At 39.7% G+C, this 17,365-nt stretch overlaps 2 protein-coding genes, 1 long non-coding RNA gene and 1 pseudogene across 4 annotated transcripts; 1 reads left to right on the top strand and 3 right to left on the bottom strand.

Annotated features, from left to right (window-relative positions):
* Position 1: 1 nt before the first annotated feature.
* On the bottom strand, positions 2–2,756 carry LOC114853160 (cytochrome P450 2J6-like). The gene is made up of 9 exons (XM_029146199.3): positions 2,453–2,756; positions 2,099–2,264; positions 1,868–2,020; positions 1,642–1,799; positions 1,385–1,558; positions 1,171–1,312; positions 906–1,093; positions 461–602; positions 2–377 (listed from the first exon to the last, which is right to left on the bottom strand). The coding sequence occupies exons 1-9, from the start codon at positions 2,666–2,668 to the stop codon at positions 202–204; spliced, it is 1,515 nt and encodes a 504-aa protein (XP_029002032.1). The 5' UTR covers positions 2,669–2,756; the 3' UTR covers positions 2–201.
* Positions 2,757–3,203: 447 nt separating this feature from the next.
* On the top strand, positions 3,204–14,140 carry LOC129604030 (uncharacterized). Of its 2 annotated transcripts, XR_008694563.1 has the most exons (3): positions 3,323–3,439; positions 5,224–12,692; positions 13,130–14,140. It is a non-coding gene; the product is annotated as an uncharacterized LOC129604030 (long non-coding RNA). The 2 variants fall into 2 exon arrangements; XR_008694562.1 differs by having other exon boundaries at positions 3,204–3,439; positions 5,224–14,140.
* On the bottom strand, positions 4,263–5,317 carry LOC114853168 (cytochrome P450 2K1-like; annotated as a pseudogene).
* LOC114852939 (cytochrome P450 2J6-like) lies at positions 10,830–15,937 on the bottom strand. Its single transcript, XM_055508420.1, has 10 exons — positions 15,755–15,937; positions 15,363–15,519; positions 13,706–13,710; positions 13,102–13,273; positions 12,856–13,016; positions 12,553–12,729; positions 11,893–12,031; positions 11,596–11,783; positions 11,089–11,230; positions 10,830–11,005 (listed from the first exon to the last, which is right to left on the bottom strand). The coding sequence occupies exons 1-10, from the start codon at positions 15,935–15,937 to the stop codon at positions 10,830–10,832; spliced, it is 1,500 nt and encodes a 499-aa protein (XP_055364395.1).
* Between the last annotated feature and the right edge of the window lie 1,428 nt (positions 15,938–17,365).

Raw genomic sequence — 17,365 nt, 5'->3', positions numbered from 1 at the left:
ATTTGATTTAACAAAGTGGTGTTTACTGTCATTTGATTCAAATGTCAGGGCCAGGTGTCTGAGAACTACAGTCACTCTTGTCAACAGCTGTTTAGTGGAACCATTGGCAGATTTTGTTAGGTACAAACTGTAACAATGTTCATACAGGCACAACATGCAACATGTGCTGTCTTTTGGGTCTGACTGCAGGAGGTAAAAAGCTCAGCGAGCCTTAGCGTAGATGTGAAAGGGGAACGGCGTCCGTGTGGCTCCTATGATTCCCTCTGTTCTCAGCTCCACTCCGTCCACCGTGGAAAAACAGAACCTCTGGAACAAACCCACAAAAAACAAAAAGAGCTCCATTCTGGCCAGGCCCTCTCCCAGACACGCACGCTTCCCTGTGGCACAGCAACACAACTCTCACTGTTCACCCACTGTCACGCAGTTAATGTTTTATTATTCAGGGGAATGTTACGTTCACCTGCAGAGAAAGGCAGAAATGCTTCTCTCCTCACAAACCTGCCCTCAGCATCCAGGAAGTGTCCGGGGTTGAAGGTGTCTGGAGTCTCCCATTCAGTCGGGTCAAACAGCACCGAGGTCAGGTTGGGCATCACAGACGTTCCCTGCACAAACCAAAGGCAAACCATCAAATGTCCTTGATGCACAAATAGAAAAAGTTCTTTATAATTAAAACCTACATATAAGTGTGTATTATACAAATGGATAATATATGGTTATAGATATGGTTTAATAACAGAGCCTATGCTGATCTGCATCAACAGAATGAAACATGTGCAAATGATTTGACACAATCAACATCCACATTAAATGTATGTGTATCTAATGGAGCCATCTATTTTCTTCCTCTCTCCTGTGACTTCAGTTCTTTACTGTGTGTTAACTCTCTAGTAAACAGCTGGCGGCACCTTGGGAATGAAGAACCCGCCCAGCGTGGTGTCTCTGGTGGCCATCCTGAATCCATTCAGAGGAACGATGTTTCCCATCCTCTGGACCTCATGGATGACGGCGTCAGTGTAGGGCAGGTTGGGTCTGTCAGCCATGGTGGGCCGACGGTTCTGTCCAATCACTCTGTCGATCTCTGCCTGGACTTTCACTAACGGGTGGAATTAAGAGATTTTGAATGGGTCAGTTTGACTTTGACGTTTAACAAATGTCAAGCTGAACAGGCACCTTGTACATGAGGGTTGTTGATGAGGTAGATGAGGCCCCACTGCAGGGTTTTAGACGTGGTTTCACTCCCAGCCAGGAACAGGTCCACACAACACAGAGCCAGGTTGTCTTCATCAAAGCCCAGCTCACTGTTTCTGTTGCGCTGTGAGAAGATCCACAAAGTCAGACTCTGGTTCCTCTTTGAACACGGCTCAGCTCAAAGTGAGATCCATACCTGGCTTTCTATCAGGAAGCTGTCGATGTAATCTCGTGGGTCACTGGGGTCCAAGTCTAATTTGTGTCTCTCTATCTCTGCCCTGATCGACGCCTCCAGAGACCTGGAGCTGCTGAAGATGTCATTGTGAGGCCCTGGCAGGTGTTTCATGAGAGCAGGGAACGAATCAAACAGCTGTTCGCAGAGAAAACAGAGGGCTGATTCAGACCCGTTGTTATTATCCTGCAGGTAAAGCCCGTGTCCTGGTCCTACTGTACCAAAGCCCATATGGAGCCTTCCAGATAAGCCATCTGGCTCAGGTTCCTCAGCATACTCTGGAACCTCTGGTCTCCGTAGTCAAAGCGTCTCCCAAACACGATCTGGCAGATGATGTTGGCCACGGCGTTGTTGAGCAGCGGCACCGGGTCGAACGGTTCTGAGCAGAAGACAGGTCTTAGTGGGACTGAACCAGGCATCGGGTCTTTGTTGTGCTGCCACACAAACCTGTCTCTTTCTCCATGGCCTCCTGCAGGTGGCGGCTCTCTTCACAGATGCTCTGCTCCGTGGAGCTCTTTGCCAGGCCGAAGGTGCGCAGCGTTGCCATGGCGAAGCGTCGCTGTCTCCTCCACACCTTCCCATTACTGAAGAACAGACCGGCTGAGACGGAAGCAACAGGAAGCGCTCAGGCAGCTGCTCCGGACTAGCTCACCCCATGCCTCGGTCTGGGTTCATTACCTGAGTTCCCTGAATAGATGCTGTCCACCATCGGGCTGTAAGGCCGGTCCGCAAAGTTGTCGGCCTGCGTGACCAGAGCCTCCTTCACCATCCCCCAGCCGGACACAAACACCGTCTTGTGTCTTCCCAGACGAATGCAGAACACATTCCCATAGACACCAGCGAGCTGTGGACATAGGGAACAAGTGGCCCGTTGTCCCACATGTGACTAACGACAAGTTATTGTTAACATGCAATGAAAAATCCACTGACATGCAGCCGAGACGTTTTACTTCGAAATGCTGTCTTTACAGACTAATGTAGATCGGTGATGATATAGAAGGAGTCGTACCTGCTTTCAGAGTCTAGTCTTACCTTGGTTAGATAAATGTGAGGCTGTTTATGTTCAATGTTGAAGACGTTTCCTAGAAAAGGCAAGGCTGGTGGTCCAGGAGGAAAGTTCGGTGGATCCTTTTTAACCAGGAAATAAACTAAAAGAACAGTCATAACAAAAGCATAGAGCAGCATTCTGCTGACATCCATCCAAAGAAACCAGTCCCAGAGCCACATTGTGACCCAGAGCAGAAGCATCTGTCACTGAGTGGAGGTGGGATGCTTCTCTATTACTGATGGGCTGGTTCTTCATGACACAGACACACTGCTGGCTGCAAAGCGACCCAAACATACTCAACAAAAGAACAGCAGCAAAAAATACTCATTTTATAGACAGTGACTGTTTCAGCTTTAAATTAGCATCTTAAAACACAATTTTGGTCTTTGTTTGTTACACAATGTAACTTTATGATTAATTTTCAAAAATCGATTCAAGAATGTGTACAATTAAAAATGTTAAATATTTTATACTTTGGGCTGTGGGATAAAATTCTTGTTAAAGTTAAATTCCAGGAATCAGCTTCTCTAGAAGTATTTAATGTTTAGTCAGGGTTTAAATTTTGATCGTTTAAAGCTGAGGTCTGATGTAAAAATCCCAGTGTTTGATTTACAGTATTAGTGGTAGTAGTAGTGGCATTAGTAATATTATTATTATTGAAGTGAATGTATTATTATACCACAGGCCATGAGTTAGATATGAATATTAATGTACATGTTCTGAACAAGATGGAGATTGAGAATCCTCCTGTGTGATACAATAAGTCGTTGCTCAAGTTGCAGCCGCCTAAAAAACTGATAAACTACAAGGACCAAGATGCACCTTTATATTTTTTACCTAGATGCACCCCCTTCAGGCATGTACCAGGAATAATGACGTCACAGGTGGTGCACACATTTCGGACAGTAGGCGGTGGTCAAACATTTGACATTGCTAAACGTTATCTCCCAGGAAGGTAAAAGTGAAGCTAGGTAAAGATTTCAGCCGTAATCATTTTGAAAAAGGTTAATGTTGTTTACCTGTGTTTTATATTACTAAAACTCAGAAAGTGCTTAGTCAACAAATATTAGCTGATGTAGTTTGCTAGCTTACTGGCTAATAGTAGCTCCCTGGGCTAACGACTAATATTACAAGCAAAAACAAGCTAATAGTAAGTTTAGTTTATAATGGAGCTGCTGTTGTTGGGACCTCGAGTCCTTCCCAAGTTCTTTAATGAGAAGAGGCACCATGCTTTGTCAATTAAAATGACTTTATTAAAAACAAAAGACAGAACATAAATGAAAAATTTAAGGCAAACGCCTGGAGCTGTGACTTCTCTCTCTTCGTACCAAGTTACAGACTGACTAACTCTACACACACACATGATTATATAGTTTTCTTATGCCTTCTGGCTGTATGGCTCTAGACATACATTGAACCTCATGGCACAACATATGATTTCTAATATGCACTAAAACTGGTGACTTAACATATGATTTCCTTTCACAGGACAATGACCTCTCATTGTTCCATTGTGCTTCACAGGCTATGTCACTGAAATGGCTTTTCATAACACACACACATCCTGCCTTCCCTAATAAGCAAGCAAGCTTCTCTCTCTTCTCACATTTACTTACACTTAACATTCAGTCAGGAGCTGTTCATCCATTTTCTGTCTGTATACAATAAACTGTGGCTCTTGTTTTACCCTAATAGGATGAACAGTCAAACAATCCTTAATACCCATGGCTGATGTGCCACATTTAAAAGTTATTTGACATTTTTTTGTCATAAATTTAAAGCAGACATGTGACACAAATTGAAAACCATTTATTGCTCATTGGCCAATAGTTAGTGTAGTACTAAGTTTATCCATGATGAACAATCAGCGAACCTTGGCGAGAACTTTGAATGTTTTGGTACACGTGTCACTCCAGTAACTTCATCTGTGCTCAGCTCTCCTCCGTCAGGTGCAGAGAATGAAAACTCTGTAGCAAACTAACGAAAAACAGGAACGGCTCCATCCTGGCCAGGCCTTTTCCAACAACGCACGTTTCCCTGAAGGGGACACGCATCATGTAGGAAAACAGGATCGAGCATAAATGTTTGTTCAGGTTGAATACAAGATTAGGGTGAAAGTTGTTTACCTGCAGAAAACAGCTGCAGAGCTTCTCTCTTAACAAACTTTCCCTCAGCATATAGAACGTGTCCTGGGTTGAACGTTTAAGGACTTTCCCATTTGGTTTTGTCAAACAGCACTGAGGTCAGCATGGGCAACAAGATAGAACCCTGAAAAACAAAAAAATACAGATAAACACTAAGCATAATTTAATAAGAACCCAGGTCATTAATATTTGTTTACTTTAAAATGGGTTTGTTAGTCTGAGTTACATAAATGTAAAATGTAGATTGTAAATGTTGCTTTAGTTGTTATTGTTACTGATGTCACATCAGATTCTGAGTAATGGAATCAAATGGTTGTTTTGCCATCTTTTCTGCTTTGATTTGAAATAGAAACAAAATAAACAGGAATGAAAAGAGGGAATACGTTCATGTTCAGTTTGCTCCAAACTAATAGACGATAGTGTGTTGGCAGAGAAAAAAAGTAATTTCTCAATACACATTTCTGAGTTGTGTATGACATTTAGGTATCTTTGACTAACAGTAATCTAAAACTGCATTTACCCTATGTTTTACTAGACATTTTTTCTACTAGAAATTTTGACTGAATGCACCTTGGGTATGAAGTAACCATCCAGCGTTGTGTCCTTGGCAGCTACTCTGAGTCCATTCAGAGGAACCACGTTTCCCATCCTTTGGAGCTCATTGATGACAGCGTCAGTGTAGGGCAGGTTGGGTCTGTCAGCCATGGTGAGTAGACGGTTCTGTCCAATCACTCTGTCGATCTCTTTCTGCACGTTTTCTACAAGTACACGAAATTTTAATTTCCATTTTTTTCCTGTTTTTACTCATAAGGGTGTTATGTTTACCTTATGTGCATGCTTGTCTCTATAACAATCCTATCACCTACTCTGGATAATACTGACGTCACAGGTGGTGCACACATTTCAGACAGTAGGCGGTGGTCAAACATTTGACATTGCTAAATGTTATCTCCCAGGACAGTAAAAGTGAAGCAATTAAAGATTTCAGCCGTAATCATTTTGAAAAAGGTTAATGTTGTTTCCCTGTATTTTATAATACTAAAACTCAGAAAGTGCTTAGTCAACAAATATAAGCTGCTTTTAGTTTGCTAGCTTACTGGCTAATAGTAGCTCCCTGGGCTAACAACTAATATTACAAGCTAATAGTAAGTTTAGTGTATAATAGAGCTGCTGTTGTTGGAACCTCAAGTCCCCCCCAAGTTATTTAATGAGAAGAAGCACTATGCTTTGTCAATTAAAATGAATTTATTAAAGACAAGAGCCAAAACATACATGAATAATTCAAGGCAGACGCATGGAGCCGTGACTTCTCTCTCTTCGTACTAAGTTACAGACTGACTAACTCTACACACACACATGATTATATACTTTTCCTATGCCTGCTGGCTATATGACTCTGAACATACATTGAAACTCATGACACAACATATGATTTCTAATGTGCACTAAAACTGGCGAATTAACATATGGTTTCTTTTACAGGACAATGACCTCTCAATGTTCCATTGTCCTTCACAGGCTATGTCACTGACATAGCTTTTCATAACACACACACATCCTGCCTTCCCTAATACATACTGTAAGCAAGCTCCTCTCTCTACTTTAATGCAAAATAATAATACAGAATAAAATACACTAATACATGAAATTGAGCCCACACTGTACAAGTATATGTGGTACATGTAACCTAACAATTCTCCTAATATTCATTCTGTCTTAACATTCCGGCAGGAGCTGTTCATCCATTTTCTGTCTGTATACAATAAACTGTGGCTCTTGTTTTACCCTAATAGGATGAACAGTCAAACAATCCTTAATACCTATGGCTGATGTGCCACACTTAAAGCTATTTGACATTTTTTGGCATAAATTAAAAGTAGACATGTGACACAAATTGAAAAACCATTTATTGCTCATTGACCAAAGTTTATTCATGATAAATAATCAGCGAACCTTGGCGAGAACTTTGAATGTCTTTGGTACACGTGTCACTCCAGTAACTTCATCTGTGCTCAGCTCTCCTCCGTCAGGAGCAGAGAATGAAAACTTCTGTAGCAAACCAACGAAAAACAGGAACAGCTCCATTTTGGCCAGGCCTTCTCCAAGACACGCACGTTTTCCTGGGGACGCACATCATGTAGGAAAACAGGATCGAGCATAAATGTTTGTTCAGGTTGAATACAAGATTAGGGTGAAAGTTGTTTACCTGCAGAAAACGGCAGCAGAGCTTCTCTCTTAACAAACTTTCCCTCAGCATTTAGAAAGTGCCCTGGGTTAAACGTTTCAGGAGTTTCCCATTCGGTTTTGTCAAACAGCACTGAGGTCAGCATGGGCAACAAGATAGAACCCTGAAAAAACAAAACACACAGATAAACACTAAGCAGTCCTGCAAGAAATTAATTTCAAAAGAACCCAGGTCATTAATATTTGTTTACTTTAAAATGGGTTTGTTAGTCTGAGTTACATAAATGCAAAATGTAGATTGTAAATTAAACTTTAGTTGTCATTGTTACTGGTATCACAATAGATTCTGAGTAATGGAATCAAATGGTTGTTTTGCCATCTTTTCTGTTTTGATTTGAAACAGAAACAAAATAAACAGGAATAAAAAGAGGGAATACGTTCATGTTCAGTTTGCTCCAAACCAATAGACGATTTTTGCAGGGAAAAAAAGTTAAGAGAGAGAGAGAGTTGTGTATGACATTTAGGTATCTTTGACTAACAGTAATCTAAAACTGCATTTACACTATGTTTTACTAGACATTTTTTCTACTAGGAATTTTGACTGAATGCACCTTGGGTATGAAGTAACCATCCAGTGTTGTGTCCTTGGCAGCTACTCTGAGTCCATTCAGAGGAACCACGTTTCCCATCCTTTGGAGCTCATTGATGACAGCGTCAGTGTAGGGCAGGTTCGGTCTGTCAGCCATGGTGGGTAGACGGTTCTGTCCAATCACTCTGTCGATCTCTTCCTGCACGTTTTCTACAAGTACAAAAAATTTCAAGCATTTTCATTTTTTTTCCCTGTTTTCAAACAAAAGGGTGTTAACGCTATAACAATCCTATCACCTACTCTGGATATCTGGGTTGTTGGTGAGGTAAATCAAAGCCCACTGCAACGTGGTGGCGGTCGTCTCTGTTCCAGCCAGGAACAGATCCAGACAGCACAGAGCCAGGTTGGACTCAGTGAAGCCCACACCAGGCTCTTTGTGCTGTACAGAGAAAGAGAGAATGATGACTGAAGAACAGGGGAAGAGCAGAGATTGTACAGATCTGTGTCTGCAGTTGTCACATACAGTCTGCATTTCAGTGAGGAAAGCATCAATGTAGTCCCGGGGATGGCTGTGGTCCAGGTCCTTCTTGTGTCTTTCTATCTCCTGACTGAAGAAGTCTAGAACACTGTTGTAGTTGCTGAACATTTTGTTGTGAGGTCCTGGCAAGTGTTTCATCAGTGCGGGGAATGACACGTAAAGCTATGTGGGATAAAAAAGATAATGCCAGCAACTGTATCAATGTATCTCTATTATCATTATGTCAAACAGTCTCAACTGTTCCTACAGTATGAAAATAGTCAAACTATTGAAATGGATGCGACCTACTAGACCCCATATAGAGCCCTCTAGCCGAAGTGCCTCCGATATGTATTTTAGCATGATCTGAAAGTTATGGTCATTGTAGTCGAACCGTTTCCCCATCACCAGCTGGCAAATGATGTTGGACACAGCGTTGTTGAAGACGCCTGCTGGAGAAAATGCTTGACCTGAAATAGAGGAGTCAGCTGTTTAGATGAGATTGTTGCTGCTGTTTGTCTGCAACACAAGCTCGTTGTTTTCAGTATAAATGACCTTTCTCCTTCTCAATCTCCTCCTGCAGGTGTCGGATCTCCTCACAGATGCTCTGCTCCAGGATGCTTTTGCCCACACCAAAGGTGCGTAAGGTAGAAAGGGCGAAACGCCGGTGTCTCTTCCACATCTCACCGTTGGTTGTAAAAAAACCACCTAAACACCAGCATGCAGACTAAGATTTAATTCTTGCACATTATTTTTTGCATAGCCCATTTTTGTAGTTCAGCACATAATATAAGAAAAAGAGACCGTATAGACCTTTGTTAAACCTGTCAGCAATTGGGCTGTGTGGTCGATCCACAAAGTTCTCAGCTTGTGTCACTAAGGCCTCCTTCACCATCTTGTATCCACACACAACCACCCACCGTTCTCTGCCAAGACGGACACTGAACACGTTCCCATAGTCCTCAGCCAGCTGAAAGTAAACACCAAATATTAACTAACATATATTTATTTAAATTAATTTGATTTAATGTAAAAGCTCAGTGTTTAAAGTGTAAAAAAGTTCAAATAGCATTTTCTTGATTGAATTATAGAAATCACTTTTCAAGGTTTATGTAATCCTAAACCTACAATAACAAACAACTACAGAGTTAAGTGTAATAAAATGTTCTTATTCTGTCTTGAACATGCACGTATGATTAACTTTATCTACTTTATACTGATAAGTTCCTTAAGAAGCCTGTGTATCAATCATTACCTTAGTATAATAGAAGTGTGGATGTTGATTGTCCACACTTAAGATATTCCCCACAAATGGAAGAGCCAATGGTCCAGGAGGATAATGTGGAGGCTTCCTGGTGATGAGGTAGTCTGTTATGAGGAGAAACAGCAAAATAAGTAGAAGAATAAGCTTCAGGTCCAAACTGAGACAAAGATCAGAGAGCCACATGTTTGAAGAGTCAAGCGAATGTTTGGGTCAGTCAGGATTCCACTAAAATCTTCTCCTTTTATACACAACACCCTGGTTGCGTAATACATATTCAGCTTGTGTTAACTGTTTAGTGTCCTACATATTGACTACTGGTAAAACAGGACAAACAGCTTTGAGAGAAAGAGTAGGCGGGTGTGGACAAAGGTCCTCAAGACATTTATTGCAGCTATAACCATGACAACCTTGACAATAAAGACCTTTGTAGAAGTTCGGCCTTCTTACGTAAATATTGGATTTTTACTCCTACAGCCTCAAGTTGTGTGCCTCTGTCACAGTATTTAGGAATTCATGTGATCTTCGGTTTACTAAAATGAGCATGAAGTAGAAAAAAATAGATTTCTAACCAAGAATACACTTATAGTAAACTAACTCAGCTCGGTGAAATGATAACATGAAAAACACTAGTGACATTCAGTGAATGTAGATATAATTTGTTAATAACTTTAAATGTAGCAAAGGCAATAAAACAGTTCCCATAAAAACATATCCCACATATTTTTTATGTACCTTCAAACATTGTGTGCAATGTAATGTACTGTTACACATTTACAGACAGGTCTGTGAGGCTTTTGATTTTACAAAAAAACCCTAAGATGGTTACAATAAATGGAATGCATTTATTGCAAACTGTTTGGGAGAAAATATGACCAAACTGTTAAAGCTTCTGCCTCATCATTGCAACACAAGATGATGAGTGTCAGAGCTCCCCCTTGTGGTTATACTGTATTTTCGACTCATTTGTGAAAACTATGTACAGTAGATGTAAAACTGAGTAAAGTATTTATGACAATATAAACATACATTTTATTGATGGTTGTACTGTAGCTCGCAGACAGCAACGTGTATTTGTGCAAACAAAATGTAGGGCATTTCCAGCCTTTACGACAATCTATCTTAGGTGTAAATACACAGAAAGTAAAAGTATAACATAGCAGCACTGTATTTTATGGATAACCAAATTAACTTAACCTCTTAACTCTGGAGCATTCACCGTATTATCACCTAATAAAGGAGTACTCACATTTTAAGGACTAACTGCTAAAAAATCTTAAACTATACTGTAAAAGTACACAGATCAGTAGTAGACTCTTTGGTAGACCTTCTCTAAAACACAGAAATACTAGTCTGCATCTGACATTTTGCACCAAAGTCTTGTTACATTATTAATAGACATGACCAGAAAATCTGCAGAGTTTTGTTGCTTACAAGTAGCAATATAAGGTCTGAGGGCAAATTATCACACTGTGACACTATGTAAACATATTGAAGCTAAACAAATACTACGTTCTACATGTCTATTATTATACGCATCACTGATGTCACCTTATTAGCATTAAGATTTTAAATGTGGATTCTGGTAAACTGGTTTGTTGGGAAAACTGGCAGCAGATTAAAAATGTCTGCTGTCTTTTGGGTCTGACTGCAGGAGGTAAAAAGCTCAGCGAGCCTTAGCGTAGATGTGAAAGGGGAACGGCGTCCGTGTGGCTCCTATGATTCCCTCTGTTCTCAGCTCCACTCCGTCCACCGTGGAAAAACAGAACCTCTGGAACAAACCCACAAAAAACAAAAAGAGCTCCATTCTGGCCAGGCCCTCTCCCAGACACGCACGCTTCCCTGTGGCACAGCAACACAACTCTCACTGTTCACCCACTGTCACGCAGTTAATGTTTTATTATTCAGGGGAATGTGACGTTCACCTGCAGAGAAAGGCAGAAATGCTTCTCTCCTCACAAACCTGCCCTCAGCATCCAGGAAGTGTCCGGGGTTGAAGGTGTCTGGAGTCTCCCATTCAGTCGGGTCAAACAGCACCGAGGTCAGGTTGGGCATCACAGACGTTCCCTGCACAAACCAAAGGCAAACCGTCAAATGTCCTTTATGCACAAATAGAAAAAGTTCTTTATAATTAAAACATACAGATCGGTGTGTATTATACAAATGGATCATATATAACTGGTTAACGTGGATGAGTCAGTGAAAGAACCAGGTTTTATAAATGGCATGGTTTAATAACAGAGTCTATGCTGATCTGCATCAATGGAATGAAACATGTGGAAAGGATTTGACAACATCCACAATAAATGTATCTGTATCGAAGTCATTCTTATTCACTTAAATTTGCATGGCAGAATATTTCTCTTTCTTGACTTTAGGTCTTCACTGCATGTCTGCTCTTTTGTAAACTGCTGGCTGCTGTGTGGATGCACCTTGGGTATGAAGTAACCATCCAGCGTTGTGCCCTTGGCAGCTACTCTGAGTCCATTCAGAGGAACGATGTTTCCCATCCTCTGGACCTCATGGATGACAGCGTCAGTGTAGGGCAGGTTGGGTCTGTCAGCCATGGTGGGTAGACGGTTCTGTCCAATCACTCTGTCGATCTCTGCCTGGATGTTTTCTACAAGTACAAGTGATGCAACGGGTAAATTTTGTATCTGTTTCCAAACATAAGTGTGTTATGTTTACCTTAAGTGCATGTTTCTCACTATAACAATCCTATCACCTACTCTGGATATCTGGGTTGTTGATGAGGTAAATCAAAGCCCACTGCAACGTGGTGGCGGTCGTCTCTGTTCCAGCCAGGAACAGATCCAGACAGCACAGAGCCAGGTTGGACTCAGTGAAACTCACACCAGGCTCTTTGTGCTGTACAGAGAAAGATGTGTGATGAATGAAGAACAGGGGAAGAGCAGAGATTGTACAGATCTGTGTCTGCAGTGGTCACATACAGTCTGCATTTCAGTGAGGAAAGCATCGATGTAGTTTCTGAAGAAGTCTAGAACACTGTTGTAGTTGCTGAACATTTTGTTGTGAGGTCCTGGCAAGTGTTTCATCAGTGCGGGGAATGACACGTAAAGCTATGTGGGATAAAAAAGATAATGCCAGCAACTGTATCAATGTATCTCTATTATCATTATGTCAAACAGTCTCAACTGTTCCTACAGTATGAAAATAGTCAAACTATTGAAATGGATGCGACCTACTAGACCCCATATAGAGCCCTCTAGCCGAAGTGCCTCCGATATGTATTTTAGCATGATCTGAAAGTTATGGTCATTGTAGTCGAACCGTTTCCCCTTTGTGCTGTACAGAGAAAGATGTGTGATGAATGAAGAACAGGGGAAGAGCAGAGATTGTACAGATCTGTGTCTGCAGTGGTCACATACAGTCTGCATTTCAGTGAGGAAAGCATCGATGTAGTCCCGGGGATGGCTGTGGTCCAGGTCCTTCTTGTGTCTCTCTATCTCCTGACTGAAGAAGTCTAGAACACTGTTGTAGCTGCTGAAGATTTTGTTGTGAGGACCTGGTAAGTGTTTCATCACTGCGGGGAATGACAGATAAAGCTATGTGGGATAAAAAAGATAATGCCAGCAACTGTATCAATGTATCTCTATTATCATTATGTCAAACAGGCTCAACTGTTCCTACAGTATGAAACTGGTTAAACTATTGAAATGGATGCGACCTACTAGACCCCATATAGAGCCCTCTAGCCGAAGTGCCTCCGATATGTATTTTAGCATGATCTGAAAGTTATAGTCATTGTAGTCGAACCGTTTTCCCATCACCAGCTGGCAAATGATGTTGGACACAGCGTTGTTGAAGACGCCTGCTGGAGAAAATGCTTGACCTGAAATAGAGGAGTCAGCTGTTTAGATGAGATTGTTGCTGCTGTTTATCTGCAACACAAGCTCGTTGTTTTCAGTATAAATGGCCTTTCTCCTTCTCAATCTCCTCCTGCAGGTGTCGGATCTCCTCACAGATGCTCTGCTCCAGGTTTCTTTTGCCCACACCAAAGGTGCGTAAGGTAGAAAGGGCGAAACGCCGCTGTCTCTTCCACATCTCACCGTTGGTTGTAAAAAAAACACCTAAACGCCAGCATGCAGACTAAGATTTAATTATTACACCATAGTATTTGCATAGTTCATTTTTGTAGCTCAGCACATAATATAAGAAACCCTTGGCAAAAATGTAGTAGTACAGTACAGAAGTGTAGTAGTACATACAAGTACACTATTTGTATACATGTTTTAATCTAAAAAGGAAAAAGTATTCTTAACTTTTATTCACATATAAATTAAGATATACCAAACCAAAGTATATTTAAGTGACAAAGCATACTTGGTTTCTACTTACAAGTATGAAAAAGGTGTGTTGTAATTACACGCAAGTATACTTGACTTAAACTGACAAGTATACACAAAAGTCTACATATGTCAGGTTAATGAGTTATGAGTGTCACGTCTTGGTTTAACTTTCGCTTTTATGTTGAAAGGACTTCCTGCTAAACGTCATATCACAGCTGTTCCCTGCCAGTACCGGTTCTCATTACCCACACCTGCAGCTCATCTGTAATCAGTTCACCTAGCATTTAAGCACCACCTCTCACCCCAGTACCTTGCCAGATTGTTGCGCGTTATTCACCACTTTCCAGCGTTCTCTAGCCTAGTCTAGTCGTCTATTGTGAACCATTGTATTGTGTTTTGACCACCGACGCCGAGCCTGTCTAGTCCCTGTCTGCATTTGTATGCCTTGGTCTTTTGATCCTGCCTGATACCGACCTTGCCTGCTTGCCTGACCACCATCTTACGCCTGACGGAACGGTATTGTAGTCCAGAATCTTGTGTACGAACCTTGCCTGTCCCTGACGCTGATTTTGCCTGATCCTGTATAACCACGTATTGATCTCCTGTATATGACCCTGCCTGATCTGGACCCTGTGTTCTGGAATAAACTCTCATTTATCATCTTCAAGCTGTGTTGTGCTGTGCATGTGGGTCCGTCATCTACACCAATCTGACAATGAGTACCTTAATCTATTGTATAAGGCAGGAATACTATCAGGGAAAATGCATATTGTTCTACATGAGCAGTGTGCAGATATTTGATGTGCATGTTTCAGTTTAGGCCAAGAAAATTCTTGATTAACCCAGTGAACCATATTTTTTAGTAAACAGCACCATTTTGTCTTTTTGTAAGTGTGTCATATTTATCGCTGTGATATACAGCTCCATCAGCTAAGAAATGTTTATAAGATCAGAAGCAGTTACTGATTAAGATGTCCACACAACTTGGATATAGTAGACCAATACAAACTTCTGACACTTTTCTTAAACAATTTGTTCAGTGAGAATAAAGTAAAAAATGTAAAAACTGAAAATACATTTTACAATTACAGTTGATATGAGTTCTCAAAAGTATACTACAATAAACTACACGTGTACTAATACTGTAGCCTGTATGTAGTACTAATAGTACTACTAGTACTAATAGTTTAGTTATCCAGTATACTGTACTTAGTTGCCTAGAAGTATACAATTTGTATTTGCATGTTTACTTAGAGTGTACTAATAAGTTCAATTCAAGTGTACTACAATATGCAACAGATGTACTAACAGCGTGTATGTACATGATACACTAATAGTTTAGTTGTTCAGTATAGTATTAGTATAGTATATAGAGTAGTTAGTAGCCTAGAAGTACATAATTAGTATTTGCACATTTAAAGTTTACTAATAATGCCTATCTTTGGGTTGGTTAGCTCATCTGGTCAGACCACTGTGTCAATTTGAAGGGTCAATCCTGTAGAGATGAAAGTTCCCAAGTGTGGGCTCAATTAAATTATTATTATAAGTTAAAATATATATCATATTAAAAGTTGCAGTATACTGTGACTAATACTAATAGTACTATTAGTATAGTACTATTAGTATAATAATACTATAGTGACTAATTCTGTGCTTAAAGCTTACTTTCATACATTTAAAATATACTTCAAGTGAACTTGAAAAGTGAGCCAATTTAGTCCCAAGAAGTATCAAATGAGTAAACACACACACATTGAAGTAGATTTGCATAGTTGTACTTACTCTGCAAAGTGTACTTTAGGAATATACTTCAGTTATACTTCAGTATACTTAATCAAATAAACTTTTAGTATACATTTTTTTGCCAAGAGAAAAGAGACTGTATTAACCTTTGTTAAACCTGTCAGCAATTGCGCTGTGTGGTCGATCCACAAAGTTGTCAACTTGTGTCACTAAGGTCTCCTTCACCATCTTGTATCCACACACAACCACCCACCGTTCCCTGCCAAGACGGACACTGAACACGTTCCCATAGTCCTCAGCCAGCTGAAAGTGAGTACCAAATATTACCAAATATATATTTATTTAAATTAGCTAGGTTAAATAAAAAGCTCATTGTTTAAAGTGTAAACAAGTTCAAAATGTCTTTTCTTGATAGAAATCATTCTTCAGGATTTATGTAATCTTGAATCTACAGTAATTACCAACTACAGAGTTAAGTGTTAAAATATTAAAATTTTCTCTTTCTGTCTTTTACATATGATTAAGTTAATCGACTTGCCTGCCTTAGTGGATTTTTATTGTCCACACTTAGGATATTCCCCACAAATGGAAGAGCCAATGGTCCAGGAGGATAATTTAGAGGCTTTCTGTTGTTGAGGTAGTCTGTTATGAGGAGGAACAGCAAAATCAATAGAAAGATAAAATCGAGGTCCAAACTGAGAAAAACATCAGAGAGCCACATGTTTGAAGAGACAAACAAATGTTTGGGTCAGTCAGGATTTCACTAATATTGTTTCCTTATATACACACAACATCATGGTTGTGTAATACATGTTTATCTGGTAACCGTTTAATGGTTGGTCAAGAACTAGTGGTAACACAGAACAGACAATTTAGACGGAAGTAGTAGTCGGGTCTGGACAAAGGTCCTTGTGACATTTATAGCAGTTATAATCATGACGTTTCTCTTGATGATAACAACCTGTGTAGAAGTACAGCCTTAGGTTGTGTGTCCTTGTCACAGTATTAAAGGCTTCCTGTGATATTATGTTCACTGCAATGGACATGAATTAGGAAAAACACATAGATGATAACATAGATATAATTTGTACTGTATGTTTTTGGTAAACATAGCAAAGACAATAAAACTGTTCAGATAAAAATATACAGTATCCCACAGATGTGTTATGTAACTGCAGAGATGATGGACAATGCAAATTATCATTACACATTTACAGACAGGTCTGTGGAAGGAGAAAGTCAGAGGACACATGTATTCCCTTATAGTAAATATGCACAGCACATGTTATTCCACTTGTTATTTCACTGTAAGCAGTGCTTGTCAATGAGAAATAAACAACATTAATTTAAGTGTATAGTGTTAAGTTAAGGTGCTAAGTTTGCAAAACTTTGACAAAAGCATCCGTTTGTGTTTCCTAATCATACAGTAGCTTTAAAGTGTATTATTTAAAGTTTATATTAATTATTGTGTGAGAGCATTTGTCATTCAATGTAATCTCTTCATTGTATTTTTCTCATGGGAAATTCAGATATGGTTTTAGTAAAGTGGTTAGATGTTTTTGTTTAAAATCAGGCATTTCATTTCATTGTTGTTTTCATTTTCATTCAATGCAAGTTACAAAATAAGATGTGCCACAATCTGGAGGCTGTTATGTTTGACTGTAATGACTGTGGTCATGCAATGCAAAAGCTATTTAGTTTCAAGATTTGCCTCATCATTGCAGCATATGACAGTATTTGACAAAATTAAATGTGATGAAATAAGCAAATTTCCTGTAGCGTTTTGCAATACACCCAACATTATCACTGTATCAGAGCTCCCCCGTGTGGTTATACTGTATTTTATACTGATCTGCATAAAACTTAAATCTTTGAAGTATTTATATAATCGGATAATGATACTGGTCTGAAAGAGCACATATGTAAATTCAATAAAAATGAATAAATAAAAGCTTTATTCACTTTTTTATTACTATTTATTAGCACTTGGCTCCACTCAATATCATGAAAAAATCCTATTTCTAAATCAGTAGCTTAGTCTGAAATTCTTATTGTAAACTAATTATTGTAAATTAAGAGGTTCTAAACCAGCTATAAATTCATTTTTGTAAAAAAATCTGTGTTGGAAATACAATAACAATTTACGCCC

This window comes from Betta splendens, chromosome 4 (assembly GCF_900634795.4).
Source record: "Betta splendens chromosome 4, fBetSpl5.4, whole genome shotgun sequence".
In the NCBI taxonomy this organism is placed as follows: domain Eukaryota; kingdom Metazoa; phylum Chordata; class Actinopteri; order Anabantiformes; family Osphronemidae; genus Betta; species Betta splendens.
The sequence above is the reverse complement of the archived record's forward strand: the minus strand, read 5'-3'. Positions and strand labels throughout refer to the sequence as shown.

What these genes read in the sequence shown, in the direction of transcription:
- LOC114852939 (XM_055508420.1), bottom strand. Translation starts at nt 15,937, where the DNA reads ATGTGGCTCTCTGATGTTTTTCTCAGTTTGGACCTCGATTTTATCTTT. An exon ending in GGAGATTGAGAAGGAGAAAG is followed by an intron (nt 13,017 to 13,101) that starts GCCATTTATACT and finishes CCTCTATTTCAG; the next exon opens with GTCAAGCATTTTCTCCAGCA. An exon ending in ATGGTTACTTCATACCCAAG is followed by an intron (nt 11,231 to 11,595) that starts GTGCATCCACAC and finishes TGGTTTGTGCAG; the next exon opens with GGAACGTCTGTGATGCCCAA.
- LOC114853160 (XM_029146199.3), bottom strand. Translation starts at nt 2,668, where the DNA reads ATGCTTCTGCTCTGGGTCACAATGTGGCTCTGGGACTGGTTTCTTTGG. An exon ending in AAGGCTCCATATGGGCTTTG is followed by an intron (nt 1,559 to 1,641) that starts GTACAGTAGGAC and finishes CTCTGCGAACAG; the next exon opens with CTGTTTGATTCGTTCCCTGC. An exon ending in ATTTCTGCCTTTCTCTGCAG is followed by an intron (nt 378 to 460) that starts GTGAACGTAACA and finishes GCTGTGCCACAG; the next exon opens with GGAAGCGTGCGTGTCTGGGA.